Source organism: Somniosus microcephalus, chromosome 3 (genome assembly GCF_052327205.1).
Source record: "Somniosus microcephalus isolate GS21.2 chromosome 3, FLI_Smic_1.0, whole genome shotgun sequence".
NCBI lineage: Eukaryota > Metazoa > Chordata > Chondrichthyes > Squaliformes > Somniosidae > Somniosus > Somniosus microcephalus.
The window spans coordinates 359,512,065-359,532,896 of record NC_140989.1 but is presented as its reverse complement, the minus strand read 5'-3'; the positions used below and the strand labels follow the sequence as shown (position 1 = coordinate 359,532,896).

At 50.3% G+C, this 20,832-nt stretch overlaps 1 protein-coding gene across 1 annotated transcript in view; it reads right to left on the bottom strand.

Annotated features, from left to right (window-relative positions):
- LOC147122382 (uncharacterized) overlaps positions 1–20,179 on the bottom strand; it is a 38,816-nt gene extending 18,637 nt beyond the window's left edge. Inside the window, exons 1-3 of the mRNA XM_085978298.1 lie at positions 20,099–20,179; positions 18,677–18,839; positions 17,837–18,517 (exon numbers count right to left, since the gene is read on the bottom strand). Of these exons, the coding sequence (XP_085834424.1) occupies positions 17,837–18,517; positions 18,677–18,839; positions 20,099–20,179 (925 nt within the window). The remainder of the gene's footprint in view (positions 1–17,836; positions 18,518–18,676; positions 18,840–20,098) is intronic.
- Between the last annotated feature and the right edge of the window lie 653 nt (positions 20,180–20,832).

Sequence of the window (20,832 nt, the reverse complement as noted above, 5' to 3'; positions counted from 1 at the left end):
CCCAAGCTCTCCTCATACGTCATTCCTGCCATCCCAGGTATCAGCCTGGTGAATCTTCGCTGAACTCCTTCCATAGCAAGAACATCCTTCCTCAGATAAGGTGGCCAAAACTGCACACAATACTCAAGATGTGGTCTCACCAAGGCCCTATACAACTGCAGTAACCTTTCAAATGCAGTTCGAAGAGGTTTAACAATCCTCTCAGTTTCAATCATAACTCGCCTTCTATACACAAATAGTGCCAAACACTCCCACACAAGAATTAGGAGCAGGAGTCGGCCATACGGCCCCTCGAGCCTGCTCCGCCATTCAATAAGATCATGGCTGATCGTCGACCTCAACTCCACTTTCCCGCCCAATCCCCATATCCCTCAATTCCCCTAGAGTCCAACATACATCTCCAACCTAGCATACACACATATATACATATCTCCAATCACTCCCACACATTCAGCTCTACTCAGACACAGCTCCAACCTAGCACACACAAAGACACTCACACTTATCTCCAACCACTCCCACACATTCAGCTCCAACTTAACACACACACACATATACATTATATATATATACACACATATACATATACATATGTAACTCCTTCACGGTTCTCTAGATATATGTGAGATGTGGTCTCTGTTGTAGACAGTATTCTATAGTCCAGTAAGGAGATCACTACTACAATGGCTTAATTCTAATTATCTTACTTTATAGTTTTAACGTCAGACAGTATAAGAAGATTACGGGTCAATGACCTAAATTAGACATTTGCATACATTAGAATGAATCTAGACATAATAAACATACATTCTCCATTTATATGGATTCAAAGGAGAATCTGTCCCTGTGTCCAAATTCGAGTGCACTCTTTCGTTGGCGCGCTTAAGTTGGAGCTCATGGTATGGATAATGTCTGCAAGACTTACGACTCCGAACCCCTTCGTTGAATTCTCTTCACGATCACTGAATCCCACTTTGAGTTCTGGATGCAGAGCTACTAATACGAAGGGGGGCGGCGGCCGAGTTTGGAAGCCCGGGACGGGATGCGGCAGCCATTTGCCTCCTGAGCCCTCTTTTCAGAGCTCCTGCCCTCTTTTCTTCCAGTCGCTCGCGTCTCCCGCTCGAAAAAACCCGACTCCACCCCTTCCTCCTGGGGTTTCTGCCTGGAGACTGCGCAGCCTCACTGTCTGCAACAGTTGATACTGGTGCAGAATTATGGAAAGTCTGCTCTTAGTCACATTGTGTCCTTGAAAGTTCTTGCCGTACCTTCACATGGGCAACTTTAACCCAGGGATTTATAACAATGACAATACAGTGTCTAAGTTAAAGATTGATAACCATACTTAGCGTACATAACATTTCCAGTGGGTATTACACATATATATATATATATATAATCTCCAACAACACATTTTTTAAAAATTCATTCACGGATTGCCCATCGATACAACTGAGTGACTTGCTCGGCAATTTCAGAGGGCAGTTAAGAGTCAACCACATTGCTGTGGGTCTGGAGTCATATATAGGCCAGATTGCCTTCCCTAAAGGATATTAGTGAACCAGTTGGGTTTTTACAACAATGGTCAACCCCAGCCTAGCATGAGGTTGAAAAGGCCATCCGACAACTGAAGAACAACAAGGCCTCAGAAGCAGATGGAATCCCCGCCGAGCCACTAAAACATGGCGGAGAGCACTATTGGCGCGAATACATGAACTAATTTCTCTTATTTGAAAGGAGGAGAGCGTGCCAGGGGATCTCAGAGACACCGTAATTGTGACCATCTTCAAGAAAGGTGACAAGTCCAATTGTGGTAATTACAGAGGAGACTCCCTGCTGTCTTCCACAGGGAAAGTCATTGCAAGAATCCTCCTCAATCGCCATCTCCCAGTGGCTGAAGAGCTCCTCCCAGAGTCGCAATACGGTTTCCGCCCACTAAGGGGCACAATGGACATGATCTTCACCGCACGTCAATTACAATAGAAATGCAGGGAACAGCACCAACTGCTGTACCTGGCCTTCTTTGATCTCACAAAGGCCTTTGACACCATCAACCATGAGGGATTATGGAGTGTCCTCCTCAAATCCAGCTGCCCTCAAAAGTTTGTCACATCCTCCACCTGCTTCACGAAGACATGCAAGCTGTGATCCTGACCAATGGATCCACCACAGACCCAATTCACGTACGGACCAGGGTCAAGCAAGGCTGTGTCATCGCACCAATGCTCTTCTCGATCTTCCTGGCTGCAATGCTCCATCTCACTCTCAGTAAGCTCCCCACTGGAGTGGAGCTAATCTACAGAACAAACGGGAAACTGTTCAACCTCCGTCGCCTCCAGTCCAGGTCCAAGGTCGTCCCATCCTCTGTCATCGAATTACAGTATGCAGACGATGCTTGCATCTGCGCACACTCGGAGGTCGAACTCCAAACAATCGTCAACACCTTCAGCGAAGCATATGAGAGCATGGGCCTTACACTAAACATCCACAAGACAAAAGGTCCTCTACCAACCTGCCCCCGCCACACAGTACTGCTCCCCGATTATCAAAATCCATGGAAAACGTGGACCACTTTCCATACCTCGGGAGCCTACTGTCAACAAGGGCAAATGTCAATGACAAAGTCCAACACCACCTTCAGTGGGCCAGTGCGGCCTTCGGTCACCTGAGGAAGAGAGTGTTTGAAGACCAGGACCTCAAACCCGGCACTAAGCTCATGGTCTACAGAGCAGTAGTGATATCCGCCCTCCTGTATGCTTCAGAGACATGGACCATGTACAGCAGGCACCTCAAAGCACTGGGGAGGTACCACCAATGCTGCCTCCGGAAGATCCTGCCAATCCATTGGCAGGATAGGCGCATCATCGCCAGTGTTCTCGCTCAGGCCAACATCCCCAGCATAGAAGCTTTGACCATGCTCGATCAGCTCCGATGGATGGGCCACATCGTCTGCATGGCCAATACAAGACTCCCAAAACAAGCGCTCTACTTGGAGCTCCGGCACGGCAAGAGAGCCCCAGGTGGGCAGAGGAAATGCTTCAAGGACACCCTCAAAGCCTCCTTGAAAAAGTGCAACATCCCCACCGACACCTGGGAATCCCTGGCCCACGGCCACATAAAGTGGAGGAGAAGCATCCGGGAAGGCGCCGAACAGCTCAAGTCTCTTCGCCGGGAGCAAGCGGAAGCCAAGCGCAAACAGCGGAAGGAATGCACATCAACCCAAGCACCCCACCCACCCACCCCTTCAACCACCGTCTGCCCCACCTGTGACAGAGACTGTAGGTCCCGCATTGGACTCATCAGTCACCTGAGAACTCATTTTTAGTGTGGAAGCAAGTCATCCTCGGTTCCGAGGGACTGCCTAAGAAGAAGAGGTCACCATTACTGATACAGATTTATTTAATTAACTGAATTTAAATTGCCCAGCTGCCTTGATGGGATTTAAACTCATGTCTCCAGATCATTAGTCCAGGCCTCTAGATTACTAGTCCAGTAACACAACCAATATGTTACTATACACATACATATATTATATATATATATGTATATGTGAATTAGTACTTAATAGTTTGACCACCTTTTCTATCAAATCTGTCACTAGTGTGCGTTTAAAAATAATTCATTCCTGGGATGTGGGCATCGCTAGTGAGGTCAGCATTTATTGCCCATCCCTAATTGCCCTTGACAAGGTGGTGGTGCTGCAGTCAGTGTGGTGAAGGTACTCCCCACAGTGCTGTTAGGAAGGCAGTTTCAGGATTTTGACCCAGCGACGATGAAGGAACAGCGATATATTTCCAAGTCAGGATGGTGTGTAACTTGGCGGGAAACTTGTAGGTGGTGGTGTTTCCATGTGCCTGCTGCCCTTATCCTTCTAGGTGGTAGAGGTCGCGGGTTTGGGAGGTGCTGCCGAAGAAGCCTTGGCGAGTTGCTGTACTGCATCTTGTAGATGGTACACACTGCAGCCACGGTACGCCGGTGGTGGAGGGAATGAATGTTTAAGGTGGTGGATGGGGTGCCAATCAAATGGGCTGGTCTTACTGCATTCGGGCAAGGACTGCTTCATTACATTTTGAGATTGGTGTAGATTGTCAGCTTGCTTAGCTTCACAGCTGTCACCATACTTGATACTCAGCCTGTGGAGTTAATCCCAGTACCAAGGGCCTCTGCTGCTTTCTTCAGAGGCTCTTTCAGACAAGCAGGAATTTTGTGCAAAGGATGATTGCTGCTTTCATACTTGGGCCTATTCCAGTGTGATATCTTCCTTATAGGACACCAAAGGCTTCATAGGCATCATCATGCACATTCATAATTTTATAAGTCAGTGGGTCATTACTTGTCTTGTTAACAGTATTTACATCATGACAGCTTATCAGCTAAGAGAAACATCAGCAAACTAAGTTTCGGACATGATGTTCCACTTAGCAATGGTGCAATATCTTTATCTACAACTTGGAAGTCAAGATCGTATGCAGCTCCTTCTCCAGGGGCAGTTCAGTCTGGGTTTGCACATGATATATCACAGGTCCATTATACCATTTTACCTTTGTTTCATACCTTTAGAGAGAGATAATCACCTGATTTTTCATATTGCATGGGTAATCTTTGAGAGGGGGTAGATAGTGCGTAGCTCCCCAATCGTTAATATATATGCTACAAATAGCTTTGGTGGAATATTTTTCCCCCGTCCTCCATTTGCCCGGTGCGAAGGTGTACTCATTGGCCCAGAAATCCGGGTCTCCACGGGTGAGTACGTGCTGTGTACTCACGCGTAGGCCCAACGAAAGTGCCGGTTTCATGCATGCACTGCGCATGCGCGGGAAACCGGCACTTCCGTTCCCCTGAAAGAAGGGGTTCAGAGGTGGAACGCGTGCGCGGGAGAGGCTGCGCGTGCGCATCGAACTTATGTTTTTTTTCCAGGTTTCTCCGGGAAGGTAAGTCTCCAGAAGTTAAACATGTAAAAAGCAGGCGCAAGGCCGGCTTTTAACAAGGTAAGTGGTGAATTAATTAAAATTAAAACATTTTTTCCTCAGGTTTGTTATTTTTAAATACTTTAAAGAAAGTTAAGTTTATTTTTAGCCCCGTTAGAAAATGTAATTCATTTTTTCAAAAATTTAATTATTGTTTAAAATAGTTATTTCATGTAATTTATAGTTTGCTTTAAAAATGTGATTTAAAAAAAAAATTATGAGGATTTAGTGGTGTTTTGGGGCTTACAGTATTTATAGTTTTGACAGCTCTTCCTGTCAAACTTATGACTAAAGCATTCCCTGCTACCATTGGCTCTCCATGGCCCATGTGATCCCAGGGGACGCATCGAACGAACTGCGCCCCTGGGATACGCAAGCACTGTGTGCCGGCAGTTGGAGGTGGCCCAGGATCGCAATTCCACGGGGGCCCACAACACAACGGCTGGCGCGCAAGGCAAGTGCAGGTCGGGGGCTTGCACCCGCGGGAAGCCCCCGACCCGAATTTCTGGGCCATTATCTTGTTCATCTGCCTGTCTGGTGTACCAATTGTTTCTTTGCCTCTTTGTTTCAACACATAATGTCCTGAATACTGGACACTGGTACAAGATTGTTCGGTGTACAAAAGGAGTCAATCAATTCCCCCTCTAATTAGCTTGGGCTGCTGTTCAACGGCTTCATTGTCAGCTCTTCCTTCTCGCAAACTGTATTGGCAGTTTCATCAATACTGAGCTGTTTCATCAGATACTGTTCCACCAGATCTACAGCCTTTTTATTTCACTTGAAGGTCTGTCTATCTCAGCAGTTTGCTGCTGCCTCACACATGGATGTTTCGGGCTTCAAAAGCAACTCTATTGTGAATCAGTGACTCCTTCAATTTACCAGACTCATAGGCCTGAATTTTCCAGTGTGTCAGCGGGTGGGAAAGTGTCAGGACCCCGCTGTCAACCCGCCGCAACGCGCCTTTCCCAATGTCGGGTCTGTCAGCGCTGAGCAGACCTGACAGGCAGCGGCAGGCGACCCAATTAAACTCATTATAATGGACTTAACAGACCCTTAACAGGCTTTTTAAAACTTACTTTTTATCTTTAACTTCATGGCCACGGGAACCATGCTGTTCAGGGACCACGTCTGTCAACCTGAGGTAGGAGTTCAGTGGCCATTGCTCCAGCTGATTACTTGACAGCTTCAAATGTACAGTAAAAGCTCCCACCTGACAGATCTTCACTTTCCTCAGTCACAAGCTGTTTCTCAGTCCATTTCCAGCACAGATTCTCCACTCTCCATCCACTCTCACCTCATTGGAAGAACACTCTCAGAATGCTTCCGTCATCTCTACCTCACCTGCCATCTATTCCATCAACATGGGTACCATTTATACTGTCTCACTTTGGTCCTAAGAATCCCACCATGATCAGCCCCAACACCAGCAGCACCAGGCACACCAGCAGCAACAACAACAACACCACCAACCATCTCCACAATCACCTGATGTTGCACAGGACAGAGGGCATCAGCACCTGAGCACATTGCTGCCCGGGACGCCAGGGATGGCCTCACCATGGCCAGATTTACTTCACAGGATGCTGTACACCCTGGCTGCCACATCATGTGCCAGGTTGGTACCACCCCACACCAACACCATAAAGCATACCTACAATGCCCAAGCCATTCCTTTCACACTCGCCACCATTGCGGGGGGTAACGTTATGTCTCACCATTCACTGCAACTCACTAAGCCACTTCCAAAGGAGCACACAAATCTCACTAAGAATGCAAAGTTTTGAAAATAAAGGTTTAAATGTCTGACAGCACATTAACAGAAACTTTACATAAACATTGGATAAAACACTCAAGTGGCTACCCTTGTGTGTTGGTTAGTTGGTATGATTGCACTAGGATGAGGGGGAGTGTGAGGGGTGGCTCTTGAAATGGGAAAGTGATAATGTAAATTGAGAGAAAGGGATGGGTGGAGGTGAAAGTAAGTTGGTGTGAATAAGGATGTGCAGGAGTAGGGTAGGGAAGGCAGAGTGATGGGGATGTGATGAGGGGCACAGCAGGATGAGGTTGAGTGTGGCTTTGTACTAATGATTCGTGATCTACTGAGATCATTGAAAGATTTGCACCACTGCACCCAGGTCCTCCTGACGACATCCATGTGCAACCAGGCTGTCTTGGTCTCCTGGGGAGTTCTCTTCCGCCCATGGGAAGGAAAGAGGACCTCCCTGTGTGCTCATGGGAGAGGCTGGATGCAGCCCTGCACTTCTGTGCAGTGCTCATCAGTGGTTGCAGCACTTCAGCGCTGTAGAACACCGACAGCACAAACATCAAAAGTAAGGTGGTCGTGGTCCCTTTAAGGAAACCGGCTGCTGACCCGTCATGAATGATGTCACCAGCCCTACTTCCTCTAATTGGCTGGGAAACGCGCTGGGTGGGCTTAACAAGCCCTTTCAACGTAAATTCATTTTGGACAGCGGGATGGAGCCAGCAGCAAGGCCCCGACCCGCCACCGACATCGCCCGCACCGGACCCACTGAGGAGAGCAAACTCCCGGCCACAGTGTGTGTCCGCATGTGACTTCAATGTGGCAAACTGTCAATCACCTTCCACTCTTTCCTCAACTGAGCAAATAAGTACCTCTTATAAAATTAATAACTTGCATTTATAAAGCTCCTTTCATGACCTCAGGTCATTACAGCCAATGAGGTACTTTTGAAGTGTAGTCACTGTTGTAATGAAGGGAAACGCGGCAGCCAATGTGCACACAGCAAGCTCCCACAAAAAGGAATGAGAAAACTTACCAGATTACCTGTTTCAGTGATGTTTGTTGAGGGAAAAATATTGGTCAGAACACTTCTCTTCTTCGAAATAGTGCCCTGGGATCTTTTAAGTCCATCTGAGGGGGCAGACGGGGCCTCAGTTGAATGTCTCACCCTAAAGATGGCACCTCTGACAGTGCAGCACTCCCTCAGTGCTCCATTGGAGCGCCAGCCTCGATCAAGCCTCTGTAGTGTGATTGGAATCCACAATCTTGGTAACTCAGAGGCACGAGTGCTACCCACTGAGCCACAGCTGACATGTAATTATCAAAGCATTTTTTCTGATCTTATAACAGCTGCCAACTCCAAATAGGCGACGTTCACTCAATGGCGGTTGGTTTCTAATTATACCAATCTAATTGGTTGTTGCATGAATCTGGATGAGCATGACCGTACATTGAACACATACAGAAGTTTCCAGAGCATTGCTGTGCACTGAATGATGTCAGGCGGCATGGGAATGTCAGGAACAAGCCCAGCCCGATCGAAGCCCGTCAGCCTTGAGAAAATGACAGGGCAGGAGGATCGAGACAGATCACAGACCCATTTGAAAATGAGGCACCATGTTTATTTTATTTTTTTAAATAACGCAATAGATCAAAAACTGATTGCCAAGTCTAATTTGTTCAGAACTCAGGAGGCCGAAGCACTACCCTAACTCCAGTGTTACGCCAGTGAGCCAATCACCAACTGAAAACAACGTGCATTTATATAGCGTCTGTAATGTAGTAAAACGTCCCAAGGCGCTTCACAGGATCGATTATCAAACAAAATTTGACACCGAGCCACATAAGGAGATATTAGGACAGGTGACCAAAAGCTTGGTCAAAGAGGCAGGTTTTAATGAGCGTCTTAAAATGTTGGTACAACAGAAGATTGTAGAACAGTTGTGGGCCATCTTTTTCACTATGTTGAACATAAGAAAATAAGAAATAGGAGCAGGAGTAGGCCATTCGGCCTTTTAAGCCTGCTCCGCCATTCAATGAGATCATGGCTGATCTTCTGCCTCAACTCCATTCACCAGCCCTATCGCCATATCCCTTGATGCCCTCACTAGTCAGAAATCTATCAACTTCTGTTTTGAATATACCCGATGACTGAGCCTCCACAGCCCTCTGGGGTAGAGAATTCCAAAGATTCGCTACCCTCTGTGTGAAGAAATTTCTTCGCACCTCAGTCCTGAATGGCCTACCCTTTATCCTGAGGCTGTGGCCCCGGTTCTAGATTCCCCAGCCAAAGGAAACATTCTCCGAGCATCCACCCTATCAAGCCCTGTAATAATTTTGTATGCTTCAATGAGATCCCTTCTCATTCTTCTGAATTCAAGAGAATACAGGCCTACTTTACTCAATCTCTTCTCATACAACAGTCCCGCCATCCCAGGAATCAATCTCGTGCACCTTTGATGCACTCCCTCTATGGCAAGTATATCCTTCCTTAGGTAAGGAGACCAACATTGTACACAGTACTCCAGGTGTGGTCTCACCAAGGCCCTAGATAATTGGAGTAAGACTTCTTTACTCCTGTACTCAAATCCTCTTGTAATGAAGGCCAGCATACCATTTGCCTCCCTAATGGCTTGCTGCACCTGCACATTCAGTGACTCATGTACAAGGACACCCAGGTCCCTTTGAGCATCTGCATTCCTCAATCTTTCACCATTTAGGAAATACTCTGCCTTTCTGTTTTTCTACCAAAGTGGATAACTTCACATTTATCCACATTATATTCCATCTGCCATGTTTTCGCCCACTCACTGAGCCTGTCGAGATCCCCTTGAAGCCTCTTCACATCCTCTTCACAACTGACACTGCCACCTAGCTTTGTATCATCAGCAAATTTGGAAATGTTACATTTAGTCCCCTCATCCAAATCATTGATATAGATTGTGAATAGCTGGGGCCCAAGCACCGATCCTTGCGGTACCCCACTAGTCACAGCCTGCCATCCTGAAAAAGACCCGTTTATCCTTACTCTTTGTTTTCTGTCTGTTAACCAATTCTCGATCCACGCTAGTATGTTACCCCCGAGTCCATGTGCCCTAATTTTGTTCACCAACCTCTTGTGTGGGACCTTATCGAAGGCCTTCTGAAAATCCAGATACACCACATCTACCGGTTCCCCTTTGTCTACTCCGGTAATTACATCCTCAAAGAACTCCAATAGGTTTGTCAAACAGGATTTCCCTAACTGTTGTGAATCAATGAAACAATGGCAATAACATCCACATATTGTTGAAAATCTTGCATACGTGTGCACTTCCTGTTCACAAAGATTATTTCCTGTTATTGGGATGTGGGCGTTGCTGGCAAGGCCAGCATTTATTGCCTATCCCTGGCTGCCCCAAGAAAGCTTGATGCAACTGAATGGCTTGCTAGGCCACTTCAGAGGAAAGTTAAGAGTCAACCATGTTGATGTGGAACTGGAGTTACATTTAGGTCAGACCAGGTAAGGACAGCAGATTTCCTTCCCTAAAATGGACATTAGTGAACCAATTGGGTTTTTACGACAATCCAACAGCAACATCGTCTGTTTTACCAATACCAGCTTTATCATGTTTTGTTATGCTTTTCTGTCAACATTAGCATTGGAAGTCTATGGGCTAGAAATTCATTATAGCCAAGGAATGGGCGGTGTCAGTAGAAAAGTTGGAGCATTAGCGCCAGGCGCAAATGCTTTAGACTGCACGCAAAATTCGTCCTCACTGCTCAATAAAATGATTGGAGTCCTAAATCAAATCTTAAAACCCAAGTTCATTGGTGTTACATGATGCGCTATCAATTACTCATAAAAGACGGAGAGTTAGGAGAGTAACTAAAAAGCTTTTATTAACAAAGAACAGAGCATGCCTCTCGTGGTTGACTGGTTTCCAAGAAGGCAGGGGGCTGCAGAGCAGTCACCTTTATACCTGGGCATGTGGGTGGAGCCAGGGGCGGAGCCAGCTGAGGCATGCATAGATACAACAGTGTGCAACAACAACAACAACGGTGAACAACAATAACAGTGGTTTACCACATTCACCCCTTGTTTAAAATTGAGTCCGGCGGGGTGAAGTGTACTAAAGGTTCGTGTAAGTAAGTCTATCAGGTGGCCTTGTATGCCGTCCTGATCATCGTGGTGGCGGCGGTGATGGTGCAGCATCCAACGTTGAATCTGGCGTCTCATTGAGTGGTTGGGTGGTCAATGGCGGGTCCTGGGGCTGCGGCATGCCGTCTACAGGGGTTGGGTTGTGGGTAGTGGTGGATGGCAATGGTAGTGTTTCAGGGGCACCCGAAGGTGCGAGGTTTCGTATGGAGACTGTGTCCTCCCGCCCGTCCGGGTACGCCACGTAAGCATACTGGGGGTTGGCGTGGAGGAGGCTCACCATCTCGACCAGGGGGTCCGTTTTATGGGACCTCACGTGCTTCCGCAGTAGGACGGGTCCTGGAGACGTCAGCCATGTCGGTAGCGAGGTCCCCGATGTGGACTTCCTGGGGAAAGTGAACATTTTTTCATGGGGGGTGGCATTGGTGGCCGTACAAAGCAGTGACCGAATGGAGTGGAGCGCCGCAGGGAGGACCTCCTGCCAGCGAGAGGTCGGAAGGCCCTTAGATTTTAAGTTTAAGAGGACGGCCTTCCAAACCGTCGCGTTCTCTCTTTCCACCTGGCCGTTCCCCCAGGGGTTGTAGCTGGTGGTTCTGCTTGTAGCAAAACCTCTCGTGAGCAGGTACTGACGGAGTTCGTCGCTCATAAAGGATGAGCCCCGGTCGCTATGGATATAGCTAGGGAAGCCGAACAAGGCGAAAAGGTCATTCAGACCTTTAATGACCGTGGTACTGGTCATGTCTGGGCAAGGGATGGCAAACGGGAAACGGGAGTACTCATCAATTATGTTGAGGAAGTACACGTTGCGGTCAGAGGAGGGGAGGGGCCCTTTAAAATCGACGCTCAGGCGCTCGAAGGGGCGAGTGGCCTTAATCAGGCTTGCTCTGTCTGGCCTATAAAAATGCGGTTTGCACTCGGCACAGATTTGGCAGTTCCTGGTCATGGTCCTGACCTCCTCGATGGAGTAGGGCAGGTTACGGGATTTGATGAAATGGAAGAACCTGGTGACCCCCGGGTGGCAGAGGTCATTGTGGAGGGTCTGCAGTCTGTCAACCTGCGCGTTGGCGCATGTACCACGTGATAGGGCATCTGGGGGCTCATTGAGTTTCCCGGGCCGGTACAAGATATCGTAACTGTAGGTGGAGAGTTCAATTCTCCACCTCAAGATCTTGTCCTTCTTGATTTTGCCCCTCTGCTTATTGTTAAACATAAAAGCTACTGAACGCTGGTCAGTGAGCAGGGTAAATCGTTTTCCGGCCAGGTAATGCCTCCAATGTCGCACCGCTTCCACAATGGCCTGGGCCTCCTTTTCGACAGAGGAGTGTCGAATCTCGGGGCCCTGGAGGGTCCTTGAGAAAAAGGCCACGGGTCTCCCCGCCTGGTTAAGGGTTGCAGCTAGGGCAAAGTCGGATGCGTCGCTCTCCACTTGGAAAGGGATGGACTCATCCATTGCGTGCATTGTGGCCTTCGCAATATCTCTTTTTATGAAAGTCAAGGCCTCACATGCCTCTGCTGTCAGGGGGAAGGAGGCGGACTTGATGAGGGGTCTGGCTTTGTCCGCATAGTTGGGCACCCACTGAGCATAGTACGAGAAAAACCCTAGGCATCTCTTCAGTGCTTTTTGGCAGTGGGGGAGGGGGAGCTCCATAAGGGGGCGCATTCTGTCGGGGTCGGGGCCGATGACTCCGTTCTCCACTACGCAGCCAAGAATGGCGAGGCACGTGGTGCGAAACATACATTTGTCCTTGTTGTATGTTAGATTCAGCCGCTGGGCCGTATGGAGGGACTTCTCTAGGTTAACGTCATGGTCCTGCTGGTCGTGGCCGCAGATGGTGATAATTGTTAATTTGTTAATAAAAGCCTTTTAGTTACTCTCCTAACTCTCCGTCTTTTATGAGTAATTGATAGCGCATCAATTTTATTAACAAAGAACAGAGCATGCCTCTCATGGTTGACTGGTTTCCAAGAAGGCAGGGGGCTGCAGAGCAGTCACCTTTATACCTGGGCATGTGGGTGGAGCCAGGGGCGGAGCCAGCTGAGGCATGCATAGATACAACAGTGTGCAACAACAACAACAACGGTGAACAACAATAACAGTGGTTTACCACATTACACTCAAAGGATGGACCAATATCAAGTGCAGTCTAATCACAAATCATTATTGCCACAGGCTTTTTTCACTACTTATAGGGGAGGTTCATTGATGCTGCAGCACTTCATTCTCAGCATTGCTTGCTGTGCAGCTGCCTCAGCAAGCAGAAGCAGGACAAGGTGAAAGAGCCGGAGGACAGAACCAGGTGTGCTCATGGCAGATCCACGCCCCAGGGAGAGAGCCCGCAGATTGTGCGATGAAGCACTGGAGGCGTTGTTTTTCGCTGTGGAGAGACGGAGGGCAGTGCGCTACCCGGCAAGTGGCAGAAAGGCCTCGACACAAGTCTTCCGCACCATGTGGAGGGAGGTAGCATAGCACGTTTCAGGCAGCACTCTGGTCCCCAGGACCCCCACACAGTGCAGGAAGAAATTTAATGACCTCACTCGGGTGGACAGGGTGAGTCAATGCTTCAACAAATGCTACATACCACCATCTGAGCCACAATCTTCACACACTGCACAAAGCACCCTTAGCACTGACCCACCAGCAATCTCTACCTACCAACACTCACACCCACATTTCACACATTGCACGCAATGACAGCTATTCAACTATGGCAGGCACTTCACCCAAACACATTGCTCCACACTCACTCAATCACTTTCCTTTCTCTTGCAGGCCTAGGTGGCTCACAAGAGGGAGCAGGAGTGCACAGGCGGGGGACAAGCAGACACCCAATCACTGTCTGCGCTGGAGAATCAAGTGCTGCAGATTATTGGGCACCAGGTGGTGGGCGCCATGGCCACCGGCAACGTTGACCCCCTTTGGGGACAACAACGGTATGTTCATCCCTACTCCTTCTTTTCACATCCCACTTCCCCCTCACCCCACAAGCGTTTCACACTTTCCAGCTAATCATGCTGTATGCATGCCTTTCTCCCTTCCTGCCCCCCTCCCCTCACCTTAAACCGACTCTTATGCCTTTATGCTTTCAGATAATCAGCAAGCATGTGAGCAGCCTGTCCCTGAGGATACAGTAAAGAGCAAGGCAGGAGAAGAGGAGGAGGAAGAACACACCACGTCACTGCATGTCTCGCCCGCAGGCACCAGCTCAGATACTGGCACTACGCATTCTTTAGAGGCTAGTATAGTAGCGGGATCTGCACAGGGTGAGGCACCGGGGATGAGTGGGCTACAGCAAGGCCGGGGAAAAGGGTAGCTTGGGGGCCAGCTCCCCGGAGGGCGCGTTTGTGCCCGAGTTCTGCTGCATAGGACTCAGATGAGGACCTCAAAGGGGAGGCATTTAGAAGAAGTGTGATGGGCATGCACATGGAGATGATTGGTGCAATGGCAAGGGTGCTGGCGCTAATGGGAGGCACTAAGGAACAAATTTTTCTCTCATTATGTCAACAGAAGCCTGTTCAATTTTGCTATGTGAACTGTCACAGTGTAGTTGCAGGCTCTGGCCACTACGTAACTCTGCAGCAAATTTCTGAAGTCTTTCTCCCAACTCCGTTTCCATCTCAAGTACACATACACATTTTACATCTAGATATATATTCTTTAACTGGCCATAGGCAATGTTACAAGCAATTGAGCAGTAAGTACTTGATCCCCACTTCCCGAATGAAGATTCAAAGTGGCGTAGCTCCATGCTGTGCGATCCTCGAATTATTTGGGGAAGTAAACAGGTCATTTTCAAATTCTTTCGGGCTTGACAGGGTAGATGCTGGGAGAATGTTTCTGCTGGTTGGTTATTTAGGACAGAGATGAGGAGAAATTTCTTCACTCAAAGGCTTATGAATCTTTGGAATTCTCTACCCCAGATGGTTGTGGCAGAAGGCAGAGAGCGATAGATTTTTGGATATTGAGGGAATCAAGGGATATGGCGATAGTGTGGGAAGGTGGAGTTGAGGTAGAAGATCAGCCATGATCTTATTGAATGGTGGAGTTGGCTCGAGGGGCCGAATGGCCTACTCCTGCTCCTATTTCTTATGTTCTTATTATGAAAGTGAACTTGTTCACCATTCAGCACAAATTTTGTGCTCCAACGCGGAAAGCATAAAGCAAGACACATGGAGTGAAATCACATTGATAGGGCATTCTTATCTGGAGGCACTGACCAATTTACTTCACATGGGTTAGCACCTTTAATCAGCGATGAAAGAATACGTAGGCTAGATTGTACAATTTCATCCCTGCAGTCCCTCAATATTGTTATTAACTATTAAATTCACATGAATAAAGACATTTGATTCAGCTTACTCCTCTTCACTATAAACCTTCCGGCTTTCACTGCACAGCCACTGAGGCATACCGTTCGACACGGTGCATTCACTTGCTAAAGTTCGGTTCCCATGATGTGGCTGCATGGATAACGCCAAGGTTGGCCACACTTAACTCGAACACACACACACACACACACACACACACACACACACACACACACGGGTACCAGCTCAACCTAGAAAATCAGGGCCTAGAAATTCAGTTGGCTGCGCCAGGCGCTAACGCCAAAAAAGGGCTATATTTCCGTCGATAAAGCCTTAGCGCCGGAATGCAGACCGATCTGCGCCGACGCCCAAATTCATTTGAGATTTAGCGCCGGCGCAAAGTGTTAGCGCCCGCTCGGGTGCGCGCGCAGCTTATGACGTCATATCCTCGCGCAACGCTGTTTTAGCGCCCCAACCCGGAAATTGAGTGGCGCCCGCCCAATGTGGGCGTGGCGCTATTAGGAATTGTAAAATGGAACGTTGCAGAGGCCCTGTGGGCCTCAGGGAGCGCAAATTAAAGGGCACCTCCACTGACCTATAAAGCCCAGCCATTTTGCTGCAATGACTTCACTGCTTTGGATTTCTACACAGAGACCAAGGGACAGAGATTCCAGATTTGGGACAAGATAGGAGAGGTCTTTCTGGCTTCTGGCCAGTGCTTTGACATTTGACTCTTGCTGATTTCACTGTTGCGACCTTGATTATGGGGGCTGCATGGGGGGCCAACATTGAGTTGCAGCATTATGTGCGGAGGGCTCGCAGACGCTGTGAGAGACGGGCAGCCATGCGTAGACACAGAAGGGCCATCAGGCGTCGCCAACGTAGGCCTTACGCATCCAGGCAATACCGGCAGCAGGTGTCCTATGTCACCATGTCTGCGGCACTTTGTGTAAAGAGGCTGCGCTTCAGAAGGGAGGTGGTTGGAGAGATCTGCCAGCTGCTTCACGCAGATTTGCAGCCACAGTTCATGTCCAGGACGTCTCTCTCGGTGGAAGTGAAGGTCACAGTGGCTCTCAGCTTTTATGCAAGCGGCTCGTTCCAAGCCGCTGCTGGGGACATCGCGAACATCTCCCAGTTCGCCGTACATCGCTGCATCCGGCAGGTCACCGATGCACTGTTCGCGAGGAGACACCAGTTCATCTCCTTCCCCATGACCCAACAGAGGCAGCAGCAGCATGCAGTGGGATTTGGCAGGATCGCGGGCTTCCCCATGGTGCAGGGCGCCATTGACTGCACGCATGTGGCTATGCGGGCACCTATAGACAATCCCGAGGTTTACCGCAACCGCAAGGGCTACCATTCCCTCAATGTGCAGCTGGTGTGTGACCACAGGCAGCGCATCCTAGCTGTAAATGCCCGCTTCCCAGGAAGCAGCCACGATGCTTTTATCCTGCGCCAGACTACTGTGGCTGACATGTTCCAGGCACAGCCTCCACCAAGGGGATGGCTTATTGGGGACAAGGGCTACCCTTTGTGCACATGGCTCATGACCCCGCTCCGCGCGCCCAGGACCCCAGCGGAGGACTCATACAACGAAAGCCATCAAGCAACAAGGAACGTCATAGAGCAAACCATAGGCGTCCTCAAGCAACGCTTCCGCTGCCTGGATCGCTCCGGCGGCTCTCTACAGTATTCACCGGATAGAGTGTCCCAGTTCGTCGTCGTGTGCTGCATGCTGCACAACCTGGCTATCCGCCGGACGCAGGCACTGCCACCTGACATTGCACCACCACCTGAGGAGGACGAGCAGGAGGACCATCAGGAGGGGGAGGGGGAGGAGGAGGAGGAGCAGGCCAGGAGGGGGCCAGAAGGCCCAAGGGCCGTACGCCGGGGGCTTATTGCTCGACACTTCTAGGCCCGCTGTGAGGGAATGGCCTGTGGGAATGAGCGCACCTGAAGGTAGCCGCTCCGGAAGCCGTCAGCCGGTTAACACAGCAAACACTTGAAACATGACACCTGGACAAGCTGAATAAATAAAAACCTTTATTTAACAAACTGAGGCCCCTTCCCACATGAAACTCAAAAACACAGAACACACCCAAAAAACAGTCACAAACATATGTCACTCCCCCAACCTGGGGAGGACTAACAAAAGTTGGCCATCCACATGGCCTTCAACATTGGCCGTAACAAAAAAAGGGCCCCCCTCGCCAACAGAAAGACCCCCATAAAAACACAAAATGCCTTCAATTTCGGCCATCCACAAAAATCAGGCCCCAAAACACAATCCCCCCCATATATACAATGCCGCAGAGACCACACTCTAGCGGCTGTGCCGAGAGGGCGAGTCCTTAGAGAGCCTTCCCCGGCCCCTGCCCGGCCTACTGCTCCGCCTCAACGTGGGCCCTGTGGCGGCCTCAAGGCTGGGGGAAGGCTCATGAGGGCCCCCATGCGTCGCGACAGATGGCCTTGGGGGTCGGCCAACACGACGCACGTCCCGGGAGGGGCCGGCTGCTGACTGGTTCGGCTGTGGCTGGCCAGCATCAGTGGCAGCAGCAGCTCCTCGCACCCTGGCTGGGGGAGTGGCAGTGTCGGATGCTCCAAGGGGGGCAAGCTGGCTGCTGCCAGGCGCGCGAGGCTCAGCAGACACAGTGGCAGTCGTCCGGCCTGGCAGTTCAGCTGGCATAGCTATGTGCTGGAGGCCAGGCCGCTGTGTTGCAGCAGGGCGGCGGGTGCGGGTGCGGGTGCGACGCCTCTGCGTCAAAGCGAGTGTGGCAGAAGTCAGTGACCGCACTGCCCGGGTATGTGCCTCCAGCTGCTGTGACAGTGTTTCGAGGGAACCACCTCTCTGGCGACTCTCCTCCTGCAGTGCCGCGAGTAGTTCGACCCCCCTGGCGTGCGCTGCGGCCAGTTGCTCCACCCCCCTGGCCTGTGATTGGCCGAATGCTGCCACACTCTGAGCCAGGGACTCGATGGCGTGCGGCATCTGCTGCACAACCCCCATGAACTCATGGTGGCGCCGGTCAGACGCCACCGAGATCTCTTGCAGGAGGCGCACCTCCTGGCCGAGGCCACTCTCCGGACTGGAGAGAGGACTCTGCAGCTGGGGAGAAGCCGGCCGAGCTGGCCGACCCCTGCCGCCTGCCTGGACCCCACTGCAAGCAGGATCTGCCCTCCCCTGCAACACCTCCCCCTGGCTCTCCTGCATGCCAGACGTCCCCCCTTCATTGCCATCCCCTGGCACGGCTGAGGGCTCGCCCGATGGCCCGGCTTCCTCCTCGTCCTGGACGTCCTCCTCCTCCAAGGGCCTGGCACCCGGCGCCTCAGGGACCACCTCCTCCTCAGCAGCTGAAAGCAGGAAGGCACAAGAATAGCTTTAAAGTGAGGACAGGGCGTCAGCGAGGGACGCCTGAGCGGTGGCATTATGCGCATTTGTCCGTCAGTGGGAAAGGATTTAGATCGGAAGCACTAGGGCAACGAGAGAGCTGCAAGCGGTCATCTCCTTACCAGTGGCTTCCAGCACAGGGTCGGCATCCCCGATGGCTACAGGGCCAGTCACCCGGGGACGCAGGAGTCCAGCGACGCTCTCCTCCAGAGCACTTAGAGCCTGGTAGTGGGGCCATCCACCACCGGTCTCCAGCCGGCTGCGCGCATTTCTTGCCAGCTTGGCCTGCAAGAGAAAGGACGGACTCTAAGTACAGTGTGGTGCCCTGTTGCTGTGTGTACTGCCTCCCATGGTGGAATAGCCTGGCCAGTGTGGTCAGTGCAGAAAGTGCTGCTGATGATCATGCCAGTGGCATTGCTGCGTGAGGAGGGCTGCCCATTATGCCTTTGAGGTCCCTTTGCCCATAGTGTGAGGCTCACATGCAAGGATGAGGAGGACAGTGGAAAGGGTACTCACCTTCACCAGCCGACAGAGGTCATTGAACTTTTTGCGGCACTGGTCCGCAGTCCTGGGCACATCTGAGTTTGAGGAGACCCTGCGTCCGATGCTCCTCCAGGCTTTCCTGAACTCTCTCCTGGGAGCCTTTCTGCCATTGTCCGGGCACAAGATGGGTCTTCTCTCCTGGACAGCATCAATCAGCATCCTCAGTGCATGGTCTGAGAAGCGCTGGGCTCTTTCACGGGCCATCTCCATCTGTCCTGGCGCTATTTTGTCCCACCAGCACTGTTGAGGCCTAGCAGCAGGGCTCCAGTGTGCAGGGCGTGGCAGCAGTCAAAGTTGACCCTTCCCCCTTTAAGAGCAGGCCGGCGTCAGGGTGTCTGCTGTCAAGCAACACATGACCGCACCTGCGCTGCGCCCGGCATCGGCGTTATCAGGCTGCAGCGCCGGTTTAGCGCCGGAACCGAGCATTGCAACGCCGGTTTCAGCGCTCGCCAAAACTCTTGGCCAAAACCACTGAATTTCGGCGCGGTTGCCTGCAGTTTCCGACGGGCGCTAAATTTACCGAACGCCCGACTTTAGCGCCCCAAAACTGTGCAAACTGAATTTCTAGGCCCAGGTCTATCTGTCGCATTGGGAGAAAGTGGATCAGTAAATGCTTGCCTCGAGGTTAATTTATCAACAGAATCCTGCCTCTCTCTCTCTGATCTATGGCGTTCCGTGCGTGAGTTGTATTGTAGCTCACTGCGGTTGGCAAAAACTGACTTAATGACTGAAATTGACCAGAAATAACCACGGCTACTGCTGGATGATGTGGTCTGTGCATTGTTTCCAAGCTGTGGGAGAAACACGGGCTTCAATTTTGTTTGGCTACGAATCATATCATTTTACAGAACAGGAGGAGGCTATTTGTTCCATTTCACCTGTACCGCTACCCGAAAGAGCCTTCAGCTTAGTCCCATTCGCCTACTCTCTACAAATGCCCTTCTAAATATTTAGTTTTCATCCAATTTCCTTTTAAAAGCGAGGGTGGATTCTGCTCCAACCACGGGCCGTGATTTTGCTGACCTCAGCGGGTCCATGGCGGGCGACTCCGGTGGTGGGCCGTGGCCCCGCTGCAGCTCCATCCCGCTCTGTGAAATGAATTTCCTTTGCTGGGGCTTGTTAAGCCTGCCCAGCGTGGTTTCCCCGGGCCAATTAGAGGAAGCAGGTCTGGTGACATCATTCAGGACGTGTCATCAGCCGGTTTCCTTAACGTAGAAACATAGCAGATAGGAGCAGGAGCAGGAGTAGGCCATTCGGCCCCTCGAGCCTGCTCTGCCATTCAATGCGATCATGGCTGATCATCCAAATTCAGTACCCTGTCCCTGCTTTCTCCCCATATCCCTTGATCCCTTTAACATTAAGAAATATATCCAACTCCTTCTTGAATATATTTAATGAATTGGCCTCCACTTCCTTCTGTGGTAGAGAATTCACAGGTTCACCACTCTCTGGGTGAAGAAATTCCTCCTCATCTCTGTCCTAAATGGCTTACCCCTTATCCTTAGACTGTGACCCCTGGTTCTGGACTCCCCGACCATCGGGAACATCCTTCCTGCATCCAGTCTGTCCAGTCCTGTTAGAATTTTGTAAGTTTCAATGAGATCCCCTCTCATTCTTCTAAACTCCAGCAAGTATAAGTCCAATCGACCCAATCTCTCCTCATACGTCATTCCTGCCATCCCAAGTATCAGTCTGGTGAATCTTCGCTGCACTCCTTCCATGGCAAGATCATCCT